The sequence below is a fragment of the Podarcis liolepis genome (assembly GCF_965112155.1).
Source record: "Podarcis liolepis genome assembly, chromosome: 4".
Taxonomy (NCBI): Eukaryota; Metazoa; Chordata; class Lepidosauria; order Squamata; family Lacertidae; genus Podarcis; species Podarcis liolepis.
Window position 1 is genome coordinate 73,938,467 of NC_139558.1, and position 25,871 is coordinate 73,964,337.

Genomic DNA, 25,871 nt, shown 5'->3' on the forward strand with positions numbered 1-25,871 from the left:
GAGGTCTCCCTCCACAAATATACCATCCCTGCGCACTGCTCTTCCTGCTCAGCTCTCAAGGACTCTGCAGGCATAATGGGAGAACAGGGAATAAGAAGAAGGAAAGTTCCACCATGCAGAAAGCATTCTTCCTTGGTCCCTGGGACCATACCCTTGGGTGCTTTCCCAAGGTCCCTAGCTGCCACCTCTGAGGACTCCATGGGAGCAATGGCTCAACAACCCCTGGGTCATAGATTTTGTAGAGTTGGATGGGACCTCAAAGGTCATTAGTCCAGCCCCCTGCAATGCAGGAATCTTTTGTCCAACGTGGGACTCTAACCCATTCCCCTGAGAACCTCATTCTCCACCGACTGAGCTATCCCAGAGATTCTGCCCAGCAAAGGAAGCTCCCCTGTACATTTTGGGATGCGAGTGGTGAATATCTGGAATCTCCTGCAGCACTGGGGGTTGAGGTGGGGGAGTCCTGGGACTACCTGACCTTTGGGATGAAGCAATCTGGCTGAGCGGGCAACGACTTTCCGCAATGGGGAAGGTGGCTGTCTCCACGAAGCCGCGCTAGTGGGGACGTTGACCCAGGGAAGGGCATTCCCCGGGCAGAAAGCTGCAGGGATGACGTTGCAGGCAGGCGGAGTAGCCCCGCCTCCAGCGGGCACCAGCAGCGAACGAGGGACAAGCAGGCGGGCAGGGCGCGCGCTGGCGCGCACCTCTCGGGGACAGGAGCTCCTGGATCGGGGCCTCCTCCCAGCCCTTCTCCACCCTGAGATCGGCTGCAGGCGAAGCCGTTGGTCACCATTCCCAGCCGCCGCTTCGGGCAGAACAAGGCGCTTCATCCGCATGCCTGGCGCGCACCTTTGACCAGGACTTGACGCGGGTCTTTCCACATTCCTTTTTCGAACAGGAAAAAAACAAAGGGGGAAAAACCCCCATATTGCAATTCATGGTCTGGACGCAACAAACTGAGAGACCAGCACCGTTTTCAGCCTGCCCCATTTTCACTGCCTAGAAGGGGGGGGGGGGGTCCCCTAGGCTGGTTTATTTTTTAAGGCAAGACCTTCCCGCTTCTCCCCTGCTGCTTTCTTGACCAACCCCTGGCTGAGCTCAGGTGAGGCGCGCGCCTCTCCCGCTGCAGCTGGCTGCTTGTCTGCGGGACTGGCTGGACGCTTTCCCCGCTTCCAAGCAGGCTCCTCGCCCGCCGCCTCCGTCCACCTGCCCACCGAGCCCAACCCGCCCGCCGCTGCGCCTCAGCTGCCCGGAGAACGCGCCTGCCCGGCTTTCTCTCCCCCTCCCTTCCTCCCTCCCCATGCAGGTGGAGCCTCTCTCCTCTCCCTGCTTCTGCCGCCGCGCGAAGCAGGTGCCTGCCCGGGCGGAGGGAGGAGGGAGGGGTACGCAAGGGAGCGGGAAGAGCCGCCGTCGCCGACAACCTAGCCCGGCTCCCGCCATCTCCTGCGGCTCGCGCACTTGTCCTCTCCTCCGCCCCTCCGAAGCCCCACGCCCTCGCCGGCAAGGCGGCGCTCTCATTGGCTACCGGCATTTGGGTGGGCGGCGCTCGCCCCAGGAGTTGGGCAATATATCCCGCACGAGTGGGAGGGGACACAGCTAATTTTTCTCCTTGGGCAGAGCCAGGTTTCGTGCTTTCTGCTTCCCTTCCCACCCCCCCGGCTTGCGCTCTGGTTCACTCTCCCTCCACCCCGCCCCCAGGCCACCTCCTGCACCGCTTTGCCCGGCTGCCGGTCTCCCTCTTTCTTTCTCTCTCCGGGCACGGATTACTCGACACGCGCGCTTGTCCGCCCGCGCCAGCGCCAGCGCCACCTCGTCAGGGTGGGACGCCCCGCCGGGCACACAAAGACCTTCCGTTTGGTCCCCGCGTCGCCTGGAGAGCGCGAGCGCCCTGCCGGCGGGAATTTCGCGGAGGGGACGCCCCGAAGCAAAGGCTGCGGTCTCTGAAGGGGGACCGGACTGCAGAACTCCTGGTCGTGAGGCGACAAGCCGCGCCGACCTCCGCTCATGGCTCGCGGGAAGAAGGAAGGCGATGGCAACTGGAAGAAATTCATCTGGAACTCGGAGAAGAAGGAGTTCCTAGGGAGGACCGGGGGCAGTTGGTGTGAGTACCTTCTTCCTCCATATACGCTCTCTCTCTCTTTTTTGCCCTCTCGGCTCCCGTCTTTCCAAACACCCCCCCCCCAAGCGGTCTTGCAGGCGAGCCGCGCGGGAAGGCAGAGCCGTAGTGCGCGCTCGTGTGTGTAGGCAGTGGGCGGCAGGTGGAAGCTCCCCTGTTCGTGTCCTGCCTGGAAATGCTTTTCCACGCGGCTAAATTGCCGCTCCCTCGCTCGCCTCATTGTGATCCGAGGCAGGCGGCTGGGAGAAGGTGCTTTCCTTGCCCGGCAAGGCTGGTTTCTCCACTCCAAGCCTCCCCTGCTGAGCAGCTCCCGACGACCACTCGGTCGGCGTGTCGAGGAGGGAAGCGACCCGCTCTGCAGCGCCAGGGCTGCCTGGGATCGTGCGCGGTGCCAGGCTCGCGCCTTTCCCTGCAATGTGTGACTCGTCGCTCTGTGTTTTTTGCCGGGGTGTGGTGTGGTTTTGGCGTGTGTGGAAAGAAGGGTCTCATTCATTGCGTGCCTCCTCGCTATTTTGGAAGATGCACCTCGGGCTTACTAAGGCTAACCGGCTCGCTTGCTTTTCCCAGGCGCGACCGTCTAGACAGGAGGAGAGAGAGATTGGGGGGGGGGAATCCCCGGCTTTCCCCCCTCTTTTTCCCCACTCGCGATGACTTGGGTCGCTCCGAAGCAGCCTGTTGCCTCTGCGCTAGAGGAAAAAGCCGCTTGCTTCTCCTTTGCTCCTTGCTTTGCTTTCCCCGCCTGCAAAGGTCGTGCTGAAGGGCACTTGATGTAGTCAGCCAAGCCTGAGTCGTGATTGCGGGCAGGGCGGAGGGGGTGGGGGCGACGGAAAGAGGGGGGAGCCCGACACACACCCCTCTTACTCCTCCCCGCCCGCCATGCTCCTCAGCCACTGCAGCTCCCTCCATTGCCCACTCAGGGAGGGGAAAGGACGCGGTAGTGGTGCCTTGTGTGTGTTTGCAGTATCTACCTCTCTAAAATGGCCACGATGAGATGTGATCGTTCGTGGGGACGGAAGAGAGAGTGTGAGTTAGGGTTGCCTTCCAGACTCTGCCCAACCCCAAAAGGGTTAATAATGCATCACAGCTCAAGGTTAGTCAAGGTGACACCTTCCCAAGCAAAGAGGTAATGGAAGGCTGGGTTGGGATCCCTGAGGGAATCAGAGGAGGGGGATGGGGTGACACCGCAACCACCAAGGACAACCACCAAACCACCTTTGGTACTGACCACACATTTGCTTGGAAGCCGGATTTCATCCTTTTGTCATGCACACCTTTATTTGGGGTAGGCCTGCTTGAGCTGCTGGCAGCAGAGATAAAGAGAAAAGGTCAGGTGGAAAAGCAAAGGGAGCTTTAGGAATAATAAGTCCTTGAAGGCTGTCTCCTAGCAACTAAACCCAACTTGAATGAGACTGAGGTTCAGGGCCCATTTAAAAAAAAATAAAGTCAAACCTTAATTTTTTTTCCATTGCTACCCTTCACACACACAAACCTTCCCCCCCCACACACACATACTTTTGCTTCCTGGTCCAGGACTGAGGCCCTTTCCCCAGTTGACCACCTTGGTTCTGCATTGCACAAGCCGGCTCAAATGCAAAGGACACTGAAGGTTTTCAGGCAAACACACAGTTTCTCCTTCTCCATTTGCTTACACCTCCGAAAGGTGCCTGAGCATCAAACTGTTCCCACTGCTTTTCCTTCTTTCAATATGACCCTTCATAATGCTTCATGTTGCTGCTGACTGTATCCTAACCTGCTTTGTGGAGAGGGTAGCATTAATTTTGAACAGGCTCCTTTGATGACAGACAATAAGCGCTTAACACAAGCCCCCTCCCTTTGTTGTTAGCAGATAGAAAAGTCTGTGGCAATACCCATAGGGGTAGCATGGAGCATGCCCAGAGCTTTTTGGCATTGGAAGCATTTAGATTTGTCTGCCCTTGAAGGGAAGGGGAGGGTGCCCTTGAATCTCCTCCTCCTCCCTCTGCTGAGGTTTCTGCAGGTGATCTTGAGTGTCTCTGTAGATCCATCCATCAGAGGAGTTTCCGTCTTATCTAGAACTTTCCATTCCCTTCTAAAACTCTCTGTGCAAATTTAGAAACATCTCTGATTACTAAGGCCAAAACAGCAAACGGATCCAAGGAAAGGGGGAGCAGAAAGATTGTTCGTAAGGAATAAGAATGGCTTTATTTAAGAGGACCTGACGTTATAAATAGCTTCTTCTTTTTTAAAGATAGCTGGGGGAAGAGAAAAGGTTACGGTGTTATTTTTGAAATGATTCACGTATTGGTATAGGAACTTTTTTGTAGTCACCCCTGAGTTTCTGCCAGCTGCTGCTGCTGCCAGACTTGCACTGTCTCCAGCCAGTCAGTGTCCTGTTGGAAGTGCCGCACATCCGGAGCTTCCCGGTTCAAATCCTTGGCCGGAGTCTGCATAGAAGGCAGTTGCAAAAGGGGATTCTTGCCCAACGATGGGAGAGGAGCTAGAGTCCACAGAGAGACAGAGCTACAAAATGGGTGTTCAGACAAAATCCCGTCTTCAGAGACTCTGTTGCTTAGAATCCCTTAGAAGCAAAGATGCCTGGTTGCTGGAAGGGCCAGTAAAATGTCCTTGATTTCCTCTTTCTGAACAGCTAGACCAGCTGAGGCTCTTACCTGTGTCCTAGGAAATAAGCTGTTTTGTTTCTTTTATAGCCCATGCACTTTCTTCATATAGTAGATGCCTTCCATAGCGCACAGTAGGCTGTGTACTTTGATGTGGTTGGTTCTTTGTTAACACCCTGGTCAGAAATCTGACTTAAAACACCTGACTCCTCACTCTCTGAAGCACTTTGATTTTATTATTATTAAAGTAAAACCTACCCACAGCACCTTGCTGTAAGCGGACATACTCTTTGGCTCGTTACAACAGCACCTCCTATGACTGTACTCTGGAAAAAATGTCCAAATCTCTCTGACGTCACAGCTATTTGCCTACTGCTGCCTGGTTACCGAAGAGTGTGTTAGCCCCAAGTGTGCAAAAAAAAAAAAAAAAGTACTGCTTCTGGTCTCCATGTCTAATTTCCCTCAAAGGAAAACGAAAACAACCCCTATTTGATTAGGGTTTCATCTTTCACCGGCAACTTCTCTGTATTGGTGTTCACTCCTTTTAAAGGACTATTTTAGCACTTTAGATAGATATTCTTTCCCCCCTTCTGAAGAATATTGGGAAGTGTAGTTTGTTAAGGGTGCTGACAGTTGTTAGCAGACCCCTGTCCCCCTGAAAGAAATAAAAATATGAGAGCTCCCAGGAAAGAGGGATTGACTGTTAAACCAGAATTGTAGATCTGTGGGGAGAATAGGATCTCATAACAACCTTCAGCCCCACTTAGAATCTTAGAGCTGGAAGGGACCCCAGTGCTCATATAGTCCAGCCCCCTGCAATGCAGGAATCTCAGCTAAAGCATCCATGACAGGTGGTCACCCAACCTCTCCTGTTTAAAAACCTCCAAGGAAGGAGAGTCCACCACCTCTCATGGGAGACGGTTTCACTGCTGAGCAGCTCTTACTGTCAGAAAGTTTTCCTCTTAACAAGCTGCAGTTCCCAGGATTCTTTGGGAGAAGCAGTGACTGTTTAAAGTGGCATAATGCTGCTTTAAATGTGTAGTGCAGATGGGGCCTCCAATACTTTATTTATTTATTGCCTTTATTTCTCAACTTCTTATTCGACATGCATGGTTCTCCCTCTCATTTAATCCCCACAACAACCCAGTGAGGTAGGTTAGGCTGAGAAGCATTGACTGGCCCAAGGTCACCCAGTAAGTGGGGATTTGAACCCTGGCCTTCTAGGTCCTAGCCTGACGCTCTAACAGCTACACCCATTTGTAGTCTTGCACTGGGTCTCTTAAGTACCAACATGTTTGCTGCTGTGGACTTCTTAGTACAAAAAACAATAGGGCATGAGTTGGCATCTTCACCCAGTAGGGCTGCCTTGTGATGCCTAGCACAACATGTTATAGAGGTAATCCCTCTAAAGTAGCAACTGATAAAACTAGATTTCAGTATGCACACAATTCCTGGGAACAACCCTCGTAATAAAGTTTTATGTCCCCCTTTGCCTTCCCTTAACCAGAACAAAAACCCTTTAATTGCATCTGTAATTTGCGTATGAATCTAGCTGATTACAACTCAAGTGCAGTCAAATGTGTGACTTTTACAAGATGCGTTTATTAATGCACTACATAAAAGCAAGCTAAAAGTTGTTTGGCCACATAGGACCACAGGGCCACAGTTGAAATAAATGCTGGGCAAAAGGCATTTTGACTCTGGAGATCTGCCATACTTGGTGTTTCTTGATGTATTCATAGAGATGGAAGGGACCCCAAGGGTCAGCTAGTCCAACCCCCTGCAATGCAGGAATATGCAGGTGGCCGGTATGGGGATTGAACCCACAACCGTGGCGTTATCAGTTCCATGATCTAACCATCTGAGCTACATGGAATTGAATTTTCATGCATCTTCAGATAGGGATGTGACTCCCCCAAACTGGGTCACAGTCACAGGCACATTTACTTGGTGGTGAGGGCTCATTTACACTGGTGCAAGAGTTTCTAGCCACCTCCCTGTGCCTAACTAAGTGCTCTCTGTCATTGCATGTAGCCCATGTATTTCTGTGCTCATAGGAACCTAGCCCACATAATCCACAGTAGCTCTTTCCTATTCTGATGGGTCCCATGTAAAGGCCCTGCAGAATCATGTGTGTACGTTCTTGCCCGCATGTTGTGGTCTACTGCAAAGCAGGGGTTGGGCAGGTATGATAGGTCCAAGGTTCACTCCATGACCTGCTATGTTTAGAGCCTATTATAGTGAGACCCACCATAAAATTCTGCAGTGGATCCTCCTTTCTTAAAGGAATGCTCCCATTAAATTTTCAACCAGTCAATTTCTCTAAGTAGGGCATTCCACTCTCTTCCTCCTCTCCATGTTCTGTTTCTAAGCGATCACCCTACATTCTGTGCCTCCTACACATGCTCAGACCTTTCAGACTGTGTCTTCCCCCTCATGGTTTTTGTTATGTTTTTGTAAATACTTCTGCAAACCTCAACATTTCGCTAGCCACCCAGATGCTTCCCTGTTGTTTCTTGGGGTCCCCATTTTGACTGCAGTACTATTGGCACTCACTGCTTGTGTTCACTGTTAGAATTTGTGGTGCTGGGGCAAAGAGTGAACTGGCTTTGAATCCCACCAAGGGCATAAGTAGATCAAACAAAAAATCCACCCAAATCCATCATTCTGTTTCCAACAATGGGCAGAAAGCAATAGGTATTAATTTTTCTGCATTTGGAGGTTCCACGTGTCTGTCATGGCTAATAACCATCAATGAACAGAACTATGGCCCACATTTTTTTCTGTACTATATAAGATTAAGGCCATTGAGCTCTACAGAACTTCTAAGTAAATGTTCTTAGTATTGCTGCCTCTGTGAACAGCAGTCCTGACACTCTGCCAGAGAGAAAGAGAGAGATACGATACCACAAATAGTATGTTCAGGCTATTTTCAATGACATGTTATTCTTTGAGGGCATTGCCTTTGGGGTGCTGTAACAGGATTTCCTGTAGCCCTCCAGATGTTATTGGACTCCAACTCCCATCACCCTTCCTCACTGGCCATGCTGCTTGGGGCTGATGGGAGTTGAAGTCCAACAACATCTCTGGTTGGGCTCCATCACTTTTGAACCCCCTTCCAACTCCGTGGTGTTTAATTGCAATTGTTGCAGAGCTTGGTGCTTGTAATCTTGAGAAGCTGCTGGGTACCCAAATGGCCTCTTGCATAATTAGCCTTCCATCCTTGACTGTTGTGTGTTTATTTTTTCTCTTGCCACAGTTAAGATCTTACTCTTCTATGTGATCTTCTACGGCTGCCTGGCTGGGATCTTCATTGGGACCATTCAAGTCATGCTGCTCACCATCAGCGAATTCGAGCCCAAGTATCAGGACCGAGTAGCACCCCCAGGTAACAATGTGCACTGATGAGGGGCACTGGTCAAAGCTCCCCCACACCCACACCCACAGAAGGAGTGGTGTGTGCTTGCTTATTGTGCCACAGTGGATTTTATTTAGAGCTGCTGGATTTGGTCTGCCTCTTTCAATAGCTGCATGGCCTTCTTTATTTCCTCAAAACTTGTAGGGTCAGGCACAGATGAACTGGTAGTCTACTGTAACAAAGAAGGAAATTTTGGCTTGCCTGTTGTTTCACTAGGATGCAGAGCCTGCTCAATCTCAGGCAGCAGGTTCCACAGAGAGCAGCAGATCTGGCTCCCAAGGAATGCATAACCCATTACTACTACTACTTCTGCTGCTGCTGCTGCAGCGGCAGCAATGGCTGCATCACACTCTTTGGGGGCCAGATCTGCCACTTCCTCTGCACTCCCCCCCCCACAGCAGTGCCGCTTCTCTTGGTGAATAGGAGGCACCGCTAATCTTCTCCCGCCCCTAGTAAAGAAATGGTGGGGGCTGCCTTCTGGGGTCTCCCAGGCTCTGTATCTTCCTGGTGAGACTCAGAGCAGGACTTTTCTCTCCCCACCGACAGCCTTCGATTCCGACTTAAACCGTTGGGTAAGATTGATTTCCCCTCTTGTTCCTGATGTAGATCTTCACTCATCTCTTCTTCGCTGGCTGGGGTGCATGTGTCATTTTTTGTGGTTTGCCTCAGGTGCCAAAATGCCTTGGGCCAGCCTTGCTAGAAAAGTGTGCCCTCCAGTTCTCGGTGTAATTTCCCAATGGGTTTTTATCTCATTGCTCCTCTAGTAAGTTCAGGTAAGTTCAGAGCAACAACCTCTGTGACCTTAGGCCAAGATTGCTTTGCTCAAGGCTTTGTAACAGAGTTGAGTTTTAAGGCTGGGCATCCAAGCCCAATACTCTAACCTGATAGTCTTCCACCTTTTCAGACCTGAGACCCACCTTTAGCCTCCTATGTGCATTTTGGGGGACCGCTTCTTAGTTTTGAACCATATATTTGTATTTGTGGTGCCATTTGGGCCCACCTCAGGTATAGCTGTGATTCATTAGAGCAAGGCTAGAGAAGCTGTGGGGATAGATGTGCAGTTGGGCTCCAAGTCCCATTGTCCCTCACCATTGGCCATGGGCAGAAGTCCAACAACATCTGGAGGACCTCAGGTTCCCCACCTGTCATTCAGTAGTGAGCTCTGTTCCACCAACTGAAGACCATTCAGTCTTCAACTGATGGGCTGGGAGCCAAAGTTAGTTGGGACCTCATCTTTATTGGCACAATTACCACTTGTTATTATGGTTTACTCTCCATTAAAAAAAGTGTGGATAGGGGAGAGAGAAGGGTCACTTCCAGACTATTAGTATTTGGTGGGAGGGATTGAATCACTGGCTGCCTATTTAGATTTGCTCTATTAAAGTGGATTAAAGTGCTAATGTGCTCTGACACAACAAATTCACTTTCTAAGAAAGCAGACTTTTATTGCTTAGGGCACGTCAGCTCTGAGAGCTCCAGAAATGAAGATGAAGGACTCCTATCTCCCTCATAGTTGTATGGCATCAAATATTTCAGGAGAAGCTGCTTCTGGTAAAATTCTCTCTTCTACATACCTGTTGAAGGAGCAAGAGCCCTGCTGCCCACCTTTGCTTCTGGGCACCCTGGAGAGAAAATCAGGAAAAGGCAGAGCTGTGCATCAGCTAATGTAAACTTGATCCTTTGTTGCGTATTAGGATTCTGTGTCTGATTAGACTGCAGACCATTCCACATGGGCTTATTTGTGCTTCATCTTCATGGTACAATGTCCAGAGGGGTAGTTGTGTTTAGTCCGTTGCAGCAAAAAACACATAAGGAGTCTTATAGCACCTTCAAGACTAACATATTTATTATGGCCCAAGCTTTTACAGAACAGAACCCACTTCATCAGACACATGAAGTTGACAGGCGTGTGTGTACACACATATGCTAGTGTAGTGGGGGGGGGGAGTAGCGAGCAATTGGGTCAAATGGCAGCAAAAACCAGAAAGTGCAGCCAGTCACAATTCAGTTAAGTGACTGCTAATTGATAATAATGCAACCATTCTAGTGTTGCTAAGTTAATTTAAAGTTTCCATTCTTCAACAAAGGCACTTTAAAGGGAGACTTCCCGCACGAAGCCACTGAATTACAATTAATCAAGAAGTTCTGTCTGTTTGGACGTGAAGAGGGACTGTGTTGTCTTGTCCCACTCCATGTGCTAATCAGCGTACCAAACATGGGTGATTATGGGATCACCAGTTACTGCTGCTGGGAAGGGTCACTGTGCTTATTTTGCACACACCAAACTTTTAATCGAATTAGGAACATAGGAAGCTGTCTTGTACCAAGTCAGATCTTTGGTCCTTCTAACTCAGTATTGTCTGCACTGACTGGCAGCAGTTCTCCCCCATCCCACCTGGAAATGGCGGGGATTGAATCTGGAACCTTTTGCATGCAAAGCAGAGGCTCTACTACTGAGCTACAGCCTTTCCCCAGCTGTCACAGACTATACATTTTGCATTTAATTTCCATTTTACTCTACTGTTTTAACCATTCACACCCATAAGGAATATTATATACCTGCCAACTGAGAATAATATCTCAATTATGAAGGGGGGTCTAGTCCACAAGAGCTTATGCCATAACAAATGTGTTAGCCTTTAAGGGGCCGCAAGAATATTTGTTGTCTATGTGGCACAATACCTTCCTGTTGCCTTGAGTTACTTCTTGTGGATTGCAAACACATCTAAGCTGTGTTAAGCACTGTCACTCATCACAGGGCAAACTGGGTTTCCCACCAGGTATTTGCTGTCTGCTTGCCATTTCAGGCTAAAAGTAGGCGGTTCTACTTTCAGTTCAGTCATGACTCTGTTAGCATTTAACCATTTGTGCAGACTGCACAATAAGATTCTCTTGGACCTTTATCTCGGATGTTCACAGGGTGGGTTGGGCATGTGTCTCTAGATATTGCTGGATTCCAATTCCTATCAGCCCCAGCCAGCAGGGCCCAAAGGTTGATACAATGGGAGTTGTGGAACAGTAAGAGCTTGAAGGGCTCTGGGTTCTCAACCTGCAGCTTACAGTCTGCATTAGGGAAGAAAACACTGTGATTCAGATCAGCAGCGATGCAGAAGGGGATCATTTAGTGAACGGAGGGGGCACAGTTAGGGCAGTTCAGAAAAGCCATTGCAGTTAGAAATATTTAGTGGAAGAAGGAGCAGGATGAATGCAGGATAAAAGGATGTTCTGGAAATAGGGTGCAGCCTGGCACAAGGCACACGGAAAATGGAAAGAATTTTCGTTTCAGTTCATTTCAAACTTTAATACACCATGCTTCCTTGCAAATTTATCTAAAGCGGTCTACAAATTTAAATTCTCAACAACAAGAATACAAGAATTCCATGAAACCATTAACAGCAGAGTGGAAAATTCCTAAAGTTAATTTATGCCTGAAAGACATAAAATCATAAAAACGCCTCTGAGGGTGTCCTAACCTGGCATCTAAATAAGAGCAGAGCAGAGCGAGTGCCAACCATGTTTCTTTGAGGAGGGTATTTCACAAGTGAGGTGCCAGTGATGAAAAGGCTCTGCCTGTCCAGGAGGTGTCACTACTGGCAAATGGGCATGAGCTGATAAAATGCACACTATGCCACTGATGATAGCTGGACAACAGATGATTGTGCGCAAAACAGAATACTGTAAAGGAGTAGAAGTTACCTGGAGATGAGGGAAGGGTTAGTTCTGGTGGATTCTCATCTCCTGCGTATTCCTCTTCGCAGCTTAGAGGCAGGACTATCCCCAGCACAGCAGTTCTCTGTTCATATATGAACCAAGGAACAATAATGTGTGCATACAGTCCAGGATAAATGTTAGCACAGTTGTCGACAGTATATATATATATGCAGGTTTTGGTGTCTTCGGGTGTCTTCCCGTGTAAGAGTTGGGGTGTCTAGGCGACGTTTCGACGAGGTCTCACTCGTCATCTTCAGGCTGGTGCTTTCGGCTATGGTGCCGAAAGCACCAGCCTGAAGATGACGAGTGAGACCTCGTCGAAACGTCGCCTAGACACCCCAACTCTTACACGGGAAGACACCCGAAGACACCAAAACCTGCATTCCTGTACCCGTGAAAATCTACGAAAGCATATATATATATATATATATATATATATATATATATATATATATATGGCACACATCCTTAGATTCAAAAGCAGCCCCAAAGTAAACGAGAGAATGATGTGCTGTCATTGAGTCTAATAATCCCTAAAGGGGCAATTACTGGTTTAGAGTAATGCCTAGCTTCATTTAAAGCTACCAAGGCACAGCATCCAGGGCTTGATCCTGGCTCCATTGCAGGGGACAAGACACCCAGCATAAGTTGTGGGTAGTATCCAACACTTCCTGTCTGCAGTGGCATCTCCTTGCATAACATAACACCTCCCCCTTTCCTTCTGCAGCTTCCCATGCCCTCAAAATCTGCTCCAGGGAGCCAGGGGAAAGTGGGGAAGGGAAAGTCTCACTGAATGAGAGGAAAATCACTTGCAGAGTGTTGGATACAACCTTAACTTTCTGCCATCCCTCACGTGCCAACCCAAGCAGCCCCCTTGAGTGCTTGCAGTCTGGTGCTGGGAGTCTTAAATTGTGCTCAGAACATCTGCTTTCTAATCTAGGCTAGCTGCTAAATAAATTAACTACCTTCCGTTTTGCCCCTTGGGCTATAATCTGAATTTTGCTTATTCAGATGTTGAAACTGTCCATTACACTTGTCTAGAAATATGTTTAGGATTGGAGTGGCGTTGGTTGGGCTGGGGAACAATCTGTGACATGAAAGGATAACATGAAACTTCACAGGGGTCTTGACTTTTAGCTTATTTGTTAGCCCCTGTGAGCACTGATAAACTAGCATGATCCCCACTAGTATGAATATTTCATTGATAATTATTCGCTGATGAAGACTTTATTCCAAAACAGTTGAACTATTCCAGATATATTGTCCTTTTGAGACTTCAGAGAGATGCCTTCCTTTGAGACTTTTGTGAGACGTCTTCCTTTGAGAGATGACTTGGCGTTCCTCGCTATTCATTGATTTGTTTGATTCTTTGACTTTGATACATATAACTTGTAGTTACTTGTATATTTTGTGAGATATGTTGTATGATATACACATTATTTTGAAGTGGCTTATTTGTATATTTTGAATGACATCATAACCGATTATATATTCACTAACGGTTAGTAGCCAGCGTGTTGCGTTTGCATTTTTTGTAGATTGTTACGTTTTGCAACACGGGGCTTTGTGTTTGTTCAGTCCCATGTAGCTCTGGCATGGCGAAACTAAAGCTTCCATGACTATTTTTTTTGGGGGGTGTGCTTTAAATGTAGGGTGTGTACACAGTCATTGAGAAAATGACTGTTAACCTGTGCCTATAAGCTGGCCATATGTAAGTAAGCAGGATGATTTGACAGAACAGCAACTACCCTGCTTGCTCCACCAAGCCTCTATCAAACATTATCCATTCCCAGCAGTTAGTAGGAACCAGCTGTGTGTGCGCGCGCATGGAGTCTTGCAACTGCTAGTTTCCACATTACAAATGACCCCAGGGTTGCTTGATGCTGGAGGCAGTCATCATTTATGCCTCCCTCCCTCCTTCCCTCCCTCTTGCTCACTATAAAACTCTTCAGAAGCTTTAAATAGCAGTATAATATTTAAACGGCTGCAGCAGCACTGCCAGAATGCTGCTTGGTGGGCTAACTCCCACTGCGAAATGCATTTCCTCCTTACTGAATCCCCAGCAAGGCCTGCACACACTCATGTTGAGATCAAGTTGAACCACTGTGTTTTTTCCATTGGCTGCCCCCATTTTAAGCAAAGATGTCGGTTCAGGATGCAAGTTGGAACAAATGTTGGAACATTGTATTTTTAATGCTACTGTAGCTGGTCGCTGTTCCTTGTAGCAGTGAGTAAACAGCTCTCACAAGTGCAGGTGGCAAGCACAGTATTAATTCTCAATTATTGGGGTGATCAGGCATAGGTAGCAGACAAAGGGTGGTCTCCGACTATCTTTTTCCGTCTCTGCAAGGATTTTTGCTTGCACAGAACTCACCACCACCACCACTCCCCACCCTGTCCCGGAGTCTGTTCTGGAGGATTATGGGGAAAACCAAGAGTCAGTTTAAGTGGCATGCAGAGGGCGACTAGGGGAAGTTCTGTTGTGCCAGTGAAAATCCTTATGTTGATGGAATGAGTTACTTGGATATAGTCCAAGGACCCTACTCTAAATGCACCCGTGCATTTTCTCCCATAAATTAAGTAAGGCCCTCGAGGACACTGTTGAAGGCAAAACTGAACACTCTTGACACTGGGTGGCCCAGCCACTATCAACAGAGTTAGCCTAAGCTTCTGGGGGGTATATTGTTTACCACAATCCCCTCCAGGGACTGTTGTCATACGAGAGCCCTACACATGTACTGGTGGATGTTTTGCTAGGACTGTAATATAAATGGCAAACATTAGGCTACTCAGTGGACTACGCAGTTCAATATATTATGCGAAATAGCTATCATTTTAAAGAAAAACATTATGCATGGAATTCTAAAACATTGAATAATAAGGGCTTGAAAAGTTCAGTCTGGGAGTATTTATACCTCAGGCAATAATCTGATAAATTGGTGTTGCACGCCACATTGCTAGATTTCTCCTACTGTGTTGTGTAGAGTCATCCATTGTCCCTTATTTTTAAAGTGTCATTATTCTAGGCTATCTTCTTTGGTGATCACTCGTAGCTGAGTAATATTGTCTTCCATAAACACGGTTTTAACAATGAGTCCGAAAGTGACTGTAGAGGCTAATTCTGGACCCACGCGTCCTTCCACTGTGGGGACATTGGTTCCCGGGCGGGAGTTGATCATGGTGTGGATTTGCCAAGCCTGCCTTCCTCTTAGGACATTTCTCCCTTGCATCCTGAGTTTGAGTGTCTTCAAAGTCCATGACACCTTTGACAAAGGTGGTTCTTCAATTGGAGCACTCGCAGGCCAGAGTTTCCCAGTTGTCGGTGTTTATACTACTTTTTTTAGATTTGCTTTAAACCTCTTTTGTTCACCACCAGCATTACGCTTTCCATTTTTAAATCCGGAATATAGTTGCTTTGGAAGATGACAATCAGGCATTCGTACAACATCACATGATGATCCAGCGAGTGAATCTAGATTATAATTGCTTCATAAAACACATCCTGCACCATACCCCTTATATCAGTACACCACAGTTTTGTTTATTATTTCTTTATTTCATAAAATTTATACATCACTTGATTTTTTTATTTAAAAACCCTCAAAGTGATTTACGAAAGATAAAACAGTAAAAATTGGGGGGGAATTACAACCCTGCTTTAAAGCATACATGTTGAATCATAACTCTCTAGAGTGACTTGGATCCTTAGATCATCATCAACATTTTTAATTTGTATACCATCTTTCTATCTTACAATACTCAAGGCGGTTTACAAGCTGAAGAAACAAAAAATGTACATCTTATAACAATCTAATGCAGTACAAAAATGTGATAATAAAACAAAACTTTAAAATAAGCAACCTACATCAAAAGAGTAACATCCAGCTATCATTAGACTAGTATAAAATAATATCAACGTATAAAAGTTAAACAGAAAACCACTCAACAGTTACAATAAATAATTTCCAAACTATAATCAATGAAACAACGGCAAGCCACAGTACATAAAATAATACAATACAAATTGAGAAGCAGAGACTAGAGGGTGGAGCAAGGCAGGTGGAAGAAGGCCTTGCCTAGTCTCTCCCCTCACAGTTCTTCCTCCAGGCGCAGTTTCCTTATGAAGAATCCCAGGGCCAGGGGGTGGGGCAAGGCAGGTGGAAGGAGGCCTTGCCTGATGAAGTCTCTCCCCTCACAGTCAGCATCTCTTTATTTCCACTTTAAGAGGAAATATTCCCATCTTTGGTTATATGAACTTGAATCGGGATGGAAACTCGGAGTCACCCTCATGTGATTTCTTTTGCGTCCCCATCACCCCCAGTTCTTCTTTTAAATTCCTTCTCTCCCACCCCCAAATTTAAAACTGGAATTACCTGCTACTCTTACAAGTAACCAGTAGCGGGCACTTAAAAGTTTGCAAAAATAGCTTACCCCAAGCTAAAAAAAAGGGGCGGATGTCTACGGGTGAATGTCTGCTTTATTTACAAAATCAAAAGAGGTTTATGAGCCTAACAAAAGTGAAACACTTAACTTCTTTTAAAAATTTAAATTTAGCTACAGCATTGCAAAATTATGTAAGAGGTGATTTTCCACATATTGAAGAAATAGGGGTCAATGAACAATGTAGCTTGCAATAACCTAGTGGTACCTCGCAAGACGAATGCCTCTCAAGACGAAAAACTCGCAAGACGAAAGAGTTTTTGGTTTTTTGAGTTGCTTCGTGAGACGAATTTCCTTATGGGCTTGCTTCGCAAGACGGAAACGTCTTGCAAGTTTGTTTCCTTTTTCTTAAAACCGTTACAGTAATACAGGGTGCATTGCTTGAAGAGGTGCAGTTGTGACTTGACTTCGGGGAGCAACTCATGGCACGTGGTGTGGTAGCCTTTTTTGAAGTTTTTGAAGATTTTTTTCAAAAAATTGAAGCCGTGCTTTGCAAGACGAAAAAACTCGCAAGACGAAAAAACTCGCAGAACGAATTAATTTCATCTTGCGAGGCACCACTGTATAATGAGTTAGCAATCAAGGCAGCAGTGGACGAAAGGGGCCTATTGAGCTCCAATCTTCAGCTGCACACTTCTTTTGGGTCTGGAACCACATCTTTACTTCTGTGGTCACTTGCACAAAGTAAGACAGACACAGAAGGGAAGGGAAGACACAGAAGGGAAGTAAGACAGACACAGAAGGGAAGGCTAGCATAGTGGTGAAGGGCTGCGGACCAGGAAATTCCTGCCAGAAACTGACCAGGAGGTCTTCCATGGCTGCTACCATTTAAAGCATATGATGGCAGCATGATTGCACTACTAACAGCTTATGGAAAGCAGCAAAATGGCAGTGAGTATCTGGTCTCTGAAATAGCATTTAGAGCAACTTTAGAGTTTCCTATCTGAGATCTCTTTGGCCTCTTTGCATCTTATTAGGCATTACAACATGCAGCAATAGAAGCAGACTCTCTGCAATAAATGGTAATGTCCAAACATGCCTTTCTCCCACAAGGGAAATGTACTAGTGGCTCTTTCCAGGCATTTCCACTACCTGTTGCAAAGTCTTACTTGCATGTCTGCTCCTTGACAGATGTAATGCTAGAAGTTACCCCCCTAAGACTATCTGCACACAACTTCATTTCTGCATACCATACATGGTGTGTTTGTAGCCATTCTGCTCCTTATGCCGTGCAGGCTGCCATTATTGTGACAGCCAGGATGCTGGCTGTGTGATTAAGGGCACAGCAGCTATCCCATGCTTGAGCATTCCAGGTATGTTAGAAGTTTCCATCAGAGAGGACGGATAGCATTCTCAGTGTGTTGTGATGTCTCTGTTGTAGTCTCACTCTTGCAATGGTAGGCATCCCAATGGGAATCATATGGGAAGACAGCCCTGTCATGCTCGGATCCTGCTTATGGGCTTCCCGTAGGTATCTGGTTAGCCATTCTGGGAATAGGATGCTTCTGGGCTAGACTAGATGAGCCATAGCATGATCCAGCAAGATCTCTCGAGAAGAACTGCACTATGGCTAAAATGCCTTTTTTGGCTAGTGCCATTTCAAGCACATCGCCTCTTCTGTGTGCCTGCTGTTCCTTGTGGACAGCCATAGCATTTCAGTATTTCTGAGCCGATGGTTCTAGCCAGTCATGTCTGCCAGTGTCAATTGCCACCACACTGGTTTTCCATTAACTTGGGTCAAACCATGAGAGTGACAAGAGAGCGGATGGCAAACTAGGATGGTCATATGTCTTAGTTTACATAGGATAGTCCTCCATTTGAAGGGCTGTCTAGTCCAAGCCTGGTTTAAAGAGACGAACCACCAGAAGGCAGGAGTCTTGATGTTGCCTATCAGTGAGGAGACTGAACAGGCACAGTTTCCTCCACTAGGGTGAGGTGTATGGTATTTATATTAAACTTATAACAATCATTTCTAAATTTGCATCTATACCTATGAATTAACACACTCAAATGTTTGCTCCTCTTCTGCAACCCTTTCTCCCCATGATGCATTTTCTCTTTTTTTAGCAATGCATAAATGGTTATCCTAAGACAAAGATTGTAGCCAACATTATATAGTGCCACTAGGTGGAAACCTTTTTCAATATCTTATAATTGGCATGATAACTGACTTAGGTTAGGACCATGGCACTTAAAAGGATTGCCTAATGTTTACTGTTTTGCTGCCCTAACCTTTGATGTCAGTTGTCGTGGGCATTTCTGTTGTAACAGAAATAGAGCATACTGTACGAATTATGTTGAGGATTATGTATGCTTAATCAAGGTCTGATTAAGGACTGATTTAACACCACAAAATTCCTGCATTAAAGGCAATTTCTGTAGGAATTTGCCAGAGATTCTTTTATAGAATGTAACATGTAACCGTAGTGGCATGTCGATTTTTCACTCTGTATTCATAGACAGATAAGAAGTCATGACATGCACTCTGTGGATTTGGCTTCTAGAAATTCCAGCAGGAAGAAAGTCTCTCTCAGTCCCAGAATTCGTACATGAATGAAACAGCCCTCAGTTTCTCAAGCAGAACAGTGAGGTGGAGCAGTTAAAGTGTTGGGCCCGGGAGACCATGGTTTAAAACCCCACTCAGCTATGAAGCTCACTGGGTGACCTTGGACCATTTGCATTCAGCCTAACCTACCTCACTGGCGAATTATGAGGGTAAAAGGGAGAACGAGGTCCAATGGGCTGACATCTTACAGTACTTGGACCGCCTCCCCCCAGCCTCTCATCACTTGGGCTCCTCCAGTGACTGTGCTACTGCAGCCACTATTTGCTTGCTCTCACTCACTCACTCACTCACTCACAGGCTTATCTGTTAGTGCTGTAAAGGGCTGGCTGTTGTGGTGCTGTTTTACACCTCCCATTATAGCACTACCACCAGGTAAGCCTGTTTAACTTCAGGGAAGGCCAAGGTTGATGATGGAAGCAGCACTGCTGCAAGACGTGTGTGTGTGTGTGTAACTGAGTGGTATTGGGCATTGCAGGGGCAATCGATATTGAGGAGGGACCACTGCCAACTACACCCTGCTCAGGGCTCTAAAAAACTGGACCTGAGCTTGTCCTCACTGCTCGTTTTTTGGGAGCTATCATGGTATTAATCCCTATTTTATTAACTTGGCAGAACCACATAGCTCTCTGTGTCTAAAAACAATTTGTGCCCCTTCAATTGGCTCCTTGCTGTGCTCTTGGCTTCACCATGGGGGGAAATGACTCTATCTAGTGCCGAATGTAGACTTGCTGGGTTTGGATGAGTTATTTGAGTCTGTGACTCTTGTCCGGCTCCCTGAGCTGAAGGCATCGTGCCAGGATCTGTGCCTCTCTAGACCACCTGGCAAGATTGGCTGGATGTCCTAGTGAACAAAAATGGAAGGTGGGGCTTAAAACTTGGTGCTTCTGCCCAGGTGTGGAGTTGATGGTCCCAGTGTGGAGAGGACTGCCTTCCCTTAGTAACTTCAGGGCTTGCTAATTTCAGTTTGTAGACGTACAGTTCAGCTGTGGTATTTAATTCCTCTCTTTACCCTTGTGCTCATTTAATAATGAGAAGACTTACATGCTTACTATTTTCAGCCAAGGACATCTTGCTGTCCCTCTTAGATTAGAATATAGCCTGGTTTGCTCAGTTGGTTAGACTAGCGTAGTGCTGATAACAGCTAGGTTGCAGGATTGATCCCTGTATGGGCCACCTGCATATTCCTGAATTGCAGGGGGTTGGACTAGATGATCCTTGAGCTCCCAACTCTACAATTATATTCCATACTGTGGCTACCTTGCTCCTAAGAACTGTGATGAGTGCATGTTCTGGGAGGCACATGCCCAGACTAAAGCTAGTTACCACATCCTACCTCTCAATCAGCAACATGTTACTCCTTCCCCTTTTCCTGTGGGGTGGAAGTTCTCAGACCCTGTCTAGGCACTCCTGCCCTGCTGCTCACAATTCAAAGTCCAGCAGTCTGGATTTTTAAAAGGCATGCTGACCCAAGCAACTTTTTGGAATATTTGGGCAGTTGGTCTGGGGTCTGTTTGCAATGCATAAAGAAGTCCATATTTTAAAATGGCATCCAGTCCACCTGCTGCCAAGGAAAAATGGTTGTCAGGGTCTCAGAACTGCTCACAGTGTGTCTCATATGCTGACACTTTGAACGACTGCTGGCATATACTTAGTTATTCAGTAATTATTAGCGATAATGATGGAGAAAGGGGCAACCACATTTGCAAAGAAGGTGGAATCCTGTATGTAACTAGTTGTAACTGAACAGTTAATTCCACCATGGGTATTAAACTCGCTTTCTTAGGAGGTGTATCTATAACCGGCTCTTCTTGATTCTCTTTGATGGAATACAAACAGCTGTAACCTTTCACCAGATAAATCTTGGAACCTGCTGAATGGCTGACCTTGTTAAACATTCCAGGATTTCAGTCGAACTTTTGTTGTCTCCTGATCTCCCTCATCTTTTTTAAAAAAGCATTTTGCCTTGATTTTTATCACTGAAAGCCACATTCGGGTGTTTTAATAGAAAGGTGTGGTATGAACCTTTAAATAAATAAATAAATAAGTGCAGTGAGTTGGGTCCAGAGTTTATCATACTTGGAGGTAACCCATGGTAATCGAGGGGCCATGCATTAATCCTGACCCTCAATGCTGACTATGCAATTGGGTAATGATGCAGAACTTTGGCCAGCTTGATAGCAATTCATATTAATCTCTAGGCAATAATTTTGCCAGTCTTATCTTTATCGACCTAACCTATCTATTTTATTCATAGGACTGCTTTAACATTATTCTCTGTCTGCTGACTTTATTTGCAACCAATCGTTTCCTGCTTGTCAGTTATTGTAATCAGCTTTCTTAGTAACAGAGCATCACACTGGAAACTTTCCACTTCATTTGATTTATGACTCAGATGGCTCTGGGAACAAATGCTACACCGGGGAGAAAGGAAATACTCTTGTTTCAAAGGGGGAACCTAGTGAATGGTCTCTACTGCAGGATCCTCATTCAAACGCACTCGGACGAAGCTTGACTAACAGCACTCATCCCTAATGTGGTAGCTTTTCCACATGCGGGAAGCTTTTAATACAGTTCTCTATGATCCAGTAGTTTAAAGTGATTCACTCTAGTTAGGACTGTAGCACATGCCTTTTCTTCATGAATCAGCCCTCAGAATAGCAGCAAAACAAACGAATCTGCTTTCATCCCCGGGGTCTGCAGGTCCCAGTGGGTGCCTTAAGTGGCTGCCAGCTGGACTTGCCTTTGGTAAGTGTGAGCTACTGGCACGATGTTTATTTCCTGAATTCTTTAGTAGCATTTGGGTGCCTTTCTCCTCCTGCTTCCTGTCGTACATGCCCACACTGCATTGTTGGTCTAAGGTTACTGAGAAGGGCAGGGCTGTTGGAAGGAGTTATTCTTGTTTGCCCTTTAGCAAGAGCCAGGACACATTTATTTACTTTGGAGAGGTAGGCATGCAGTGCAAAGCTGTGGAAAGTATAGGTGGAAATAAATTAAGCCCTTTGTGTGTGTGTGTTGGATTTGTATCTTAAGAATTAATGAAAGATTTCTGTTTAGTTCTCAAATAGCCTGTAGAGACAAATGGCGTTTCTGTTTTTAGAATAGTAAGGTGCAAACAATTTCTTTGTAATGTGCGAGCCTTTTCAGTGCTAATCCATGTTTACTAGGAAAAACACGTGTGCTGCTATAATGTCTGAACTGTGGCACGAGTGTTTTTCCTGTGACATGTACATGGAATAGGCAGCCGCACCACTCAACAGAAATAATCTTGCACGTGCAAGAATTTCAACTACAGGGCAAATGTAGTGAATCTGAGGCAGAGCTGGGAACAGTTGATCAACAAATTGTTGTAGCCCTTGACTACCATTATTAATCTTCCAGGTATGAGGAACAACAGAGCCTAGGACTTGCCGATCAGAAGGTCGGCTGTTCGAATCCCCGTGACGGGGTGAGCTCCCATTGCTCGGTCCCTGCTCCTGCCAACCTAGCAAGTGCAAGTAGATAAACAGGTACCGCTCCGGCGGGAAGGTAAACGCCGTTTCCATGTGCTGCTCTGGTTTGCCAGAAGTGGCTTAGTCATGCTGGCCACATGACAAGGAAGCTGTCTGCGGACAAACGCTGGCTCCCTTGGCCAATAAAGCGAGATGAGCACTGCATCCCCAGAGTCGGTCCTGACTGGACCTAATGGTCAGGGGTCCCTTTACCTTTACTTATGAGGATGAACTCTGGCATGAGAACTGATTTTATTATGTAGACCCAATTTAAGGTAGTCAGAAAACAGAATGTATATTGGGGTGGTGGATGGCTGCGATAAACAATTTAGGCAGCAGTGCTCACACTGACAAGGAAGTAAGCCCCATGGAATGCTGTGGGACAAACTTCTAGGCAAATGTGCATAGGATTTCACCACAAATGTGCATAGAATTTTAAACTTTTGATTCGTCACCCACAATATCCCAAAGTGAATACAGATCTACACATGTATAAGGCCTAGGGCAGGGGTTCCCAAACTCATGAGCTTCATCCAGGTGGTCTGCAGCATGTCCATTTTAAACATTCTTAATAATAATATTGATTTTTTTTACTACTTATATTGTATTTTGTTGTATTTTTAATTCTGTGAAATTCAGATTGTAATGCAATAAACTACAGTGAAACCATAATGCAACTAGAAATCATATAGCAACTAGCATAGTGCACTAAAATTTCTACAACAGAAAAATGAGCCATTTTCAAGTGGTCTATGGTTGGGGGGGCAGTTTGGGGATCCAAAATGCTAACTGAGAGGAAAATGTGTGCTGGGTTTGTGTGAAAGCTGTATGATTCTAACTAAGAAATCCCAATGCTGGCAAATAAAAGAGCCCTGCAAAGCAAATTATACCTTTCTTTTCTAGAACTACAACTTTAAACTACCATTTGCTACCTGCATATTGTTTAACTTGACTGTTGTTTCATGACTCAGTTATTTTTCCATATTGATTTTTAATGTGTGTGTTTTTTAAAATGAAAATGAATGCACAGATGACTCCCCAAGCCATGACCCCCTGATTTAGCATTGCATCCAGATCAGGGGTTGCTTCTCTCCCAACAAGCCACAAAATGAAGTGAGGGTTTCTTTTTTTACTTACCAGTTGTGGCGGTTTCTTTGAACGAAATACTATCCTCTGTTGTTCTCGCCCATCTCAGATGAGGAGTGAAATCTGCTTTTATGGTAAAGTATTTAACTATGGTTTACCATGTTGCACAAACCAGGCCACTGCAGAACAGTCTGTCTGAGCAGGGAGAACTTGGATGTAAAACAGCAGTACCCTTAACAGTCCACAAAACCATTCTTGGGTCACCCCAGATTGTATGACTTATTCCCCTACCTAGAAATCTCTCACAGGATAAGAACATAAGAAAAGCATGCTAGATCAGGCCAGTAGCTCATCTAGTACAGCATCCTAAGTAGACAACTAGATGCTGTAAAGCGGAGCTCACAAGCAGGACCTGAGGACAAGGATAAAACTTTGTATGTGTTTCAGGCCCTATTGCATTAAAGGTAAAGGGACCCCTGACCATTAGGTCCATTTGTGACCGACTCTGGGGTTGCGGCACTCATCTCGCTTTATTGGCCGAGGGAACCGGCGTATAGCTTCCGGGTCATGTGGCCAGCATGACTAAGCCGCTTCTGGTGAACCAGAGCAACGCACGGAAACGCCGTTTACCTTCCCGCCGGAACAGTACCTATTTATCTACTTGCACTTTGACATGCTTTTGAACTGCTAGGTGGGCAGGAGCAGGGACCGAGCAACGAGAGCTCATCCCGTTGCGGGGATTCGAACCGCCGACCTTCTGATTGGCAAGTCCTAGGCTCTGTGGTTTAACCCACAGTGCCACCCACGTCCCTCCTATTACATTAAATCCCTCCAATTATTTTGTTGAACCTGCTGAATTCTGGGGTTGGAGAGAAAGAAACATAGCAGAAAGAGAACCAAGAGCCCAGCTTGGTTATAGAAACAACTACTATATAATGGCAGTGTCTGGAAAAGGTCTAGGCTGCCGGCTCTTGGTTGGATGTGCCAAAGGGAAATGGAGCTTGTGCCATAGCAAACTCAGCGTGTGGCCGTCAGCGAAGCAGCATGAACTTCATCTCCCATTACTTTCAGCATCGATATCAAGCAAGCATTGGCTAATTCAATTAAAACTCCACCTGAACCTTATGGGAGAACGAACATGTGGAATGCATTCATTTGTATGGGATGGTGACATGTATCTGTCCCTTGCAAATATCATCTTCCATTCCCTCCCTTCTTGCCTCTACCCCCCCCCAAAAGAAACAGAACTTATTCTAAAATAAGAACATATTTTTATTGTGTTCAGTTTTTGCTGCTCCTAATCTGACCCCACCCCAATCTGACCCACAAAGCAGATGCAGGGTTAGTTCAATGAAATGAGTGTGGAGTGGCATGATAGCTGAATATTTTGCATTCCAACTACTGTCACTTTTTGTAATTCTCCCTTGACCCTTTCTCACCTTTGTTGTGCTGAGTGGCACAGGCAAGGGCCCAACTGGATTGGGCATTTTCATGCAAGCTAAACGCAGTTTATGCAAACTGTTCCTAAGATGCCTAAATTCATGTGTTGAGAAATAAATAATATTTCCTCATTGATGAATCGCTTCCCATGAAGCATCCAGAAGCAATTCAACATAAGCAACAAAACAAATATAAATACAGTTTCAAGTCCAATGCAGAGCAAGACTGAGATAAAAACCTCCACTAAAGTATGCTGTCTTTGACAGGTGCTGAAAAGACAATAGAGGCAACACTTGTCTGATGTGTAATGCACAGGGGGTGGGGATAAAATTCCTAAAGATGGGTGCCTCCACACCAAAGTTCAAATTCTTACATCATACAGAATGGACCTCCTGATGTGATGGTCAGTGCAAGAGCACAGGGATCAATCAACCCCAGCCAGCATGGTCAAAAATCAGGGATGGTGGGAGTCATCGTCCAAAACATCTGGGAGGCACCATGTGGGGGAAGGCTGGTGTAATGTGTAGCCAACCAGGAGCTAGAATATGGCTATGATGACAAGTAGCCACTGATAGCTTTATCATGCATAAATGTGATCTTTTGAAGTCATGTAAGTCAGTGGCCATCACTGCATCTTGTGTGTTCAGTGATCTTAGCTAATAAAGGATGTTCTAGTGTGGGGCCAGAGGGGGGTTCATTCAAATCTGTGTAAGTCAGAAGTGTATCCTGCCTCCCTTCACAGCACTTTCATTATCTGCCATGGTTAATGAATGCCTGGATAGAGCTGCTGCCTTTGATCTAGTAAGGAGTCAGTGCACCTGAATCCCTTCCCATTTGGGTACTTGACATGGTGGAGCAGTGCGGGTGCAGTTTCCCCTCCTAGGATTTCACAGACCTGTAAATATACCTTTTGTTCTGCGGCTCGTAAGCTGTGCAACATAACAAGGATCGACCGTCAGGCTTTACTCAAAACTGGCTTGTCTGGGCCATGGCAAATGTGTGGCTGACG

General features: G+C 46.2%; 1 protein-coding gene across 1 annotated transcript in view; it reads left to right on the forward strand.

Moving 5' to 3' along the window:
• The first annotated feature begins 654 nt into the window (after positions 1–654).
• The window catches only part of ATP1B1 (ATPase Na+/K+ transporting subunit beta 1), a 33,754-nt gene continuing 8,537 nt past the window's right edge, over positions 655–25,871 (forward strand). The window contains exons 1-2 of the mRNA XM_083500877.1: positions 655–2,101; positions 7,973–8,101. Coding sequence (XP_083357003.1) covers positions 2,005–2,101; positions 7,973–8,101 — 226 coding nt within the window. The 5' untranslated portion in view covers positions 655–2,004. The remainder of the gene's footprint in view (positions 2,102–7,972; positions 8,102–25,871) is intronic.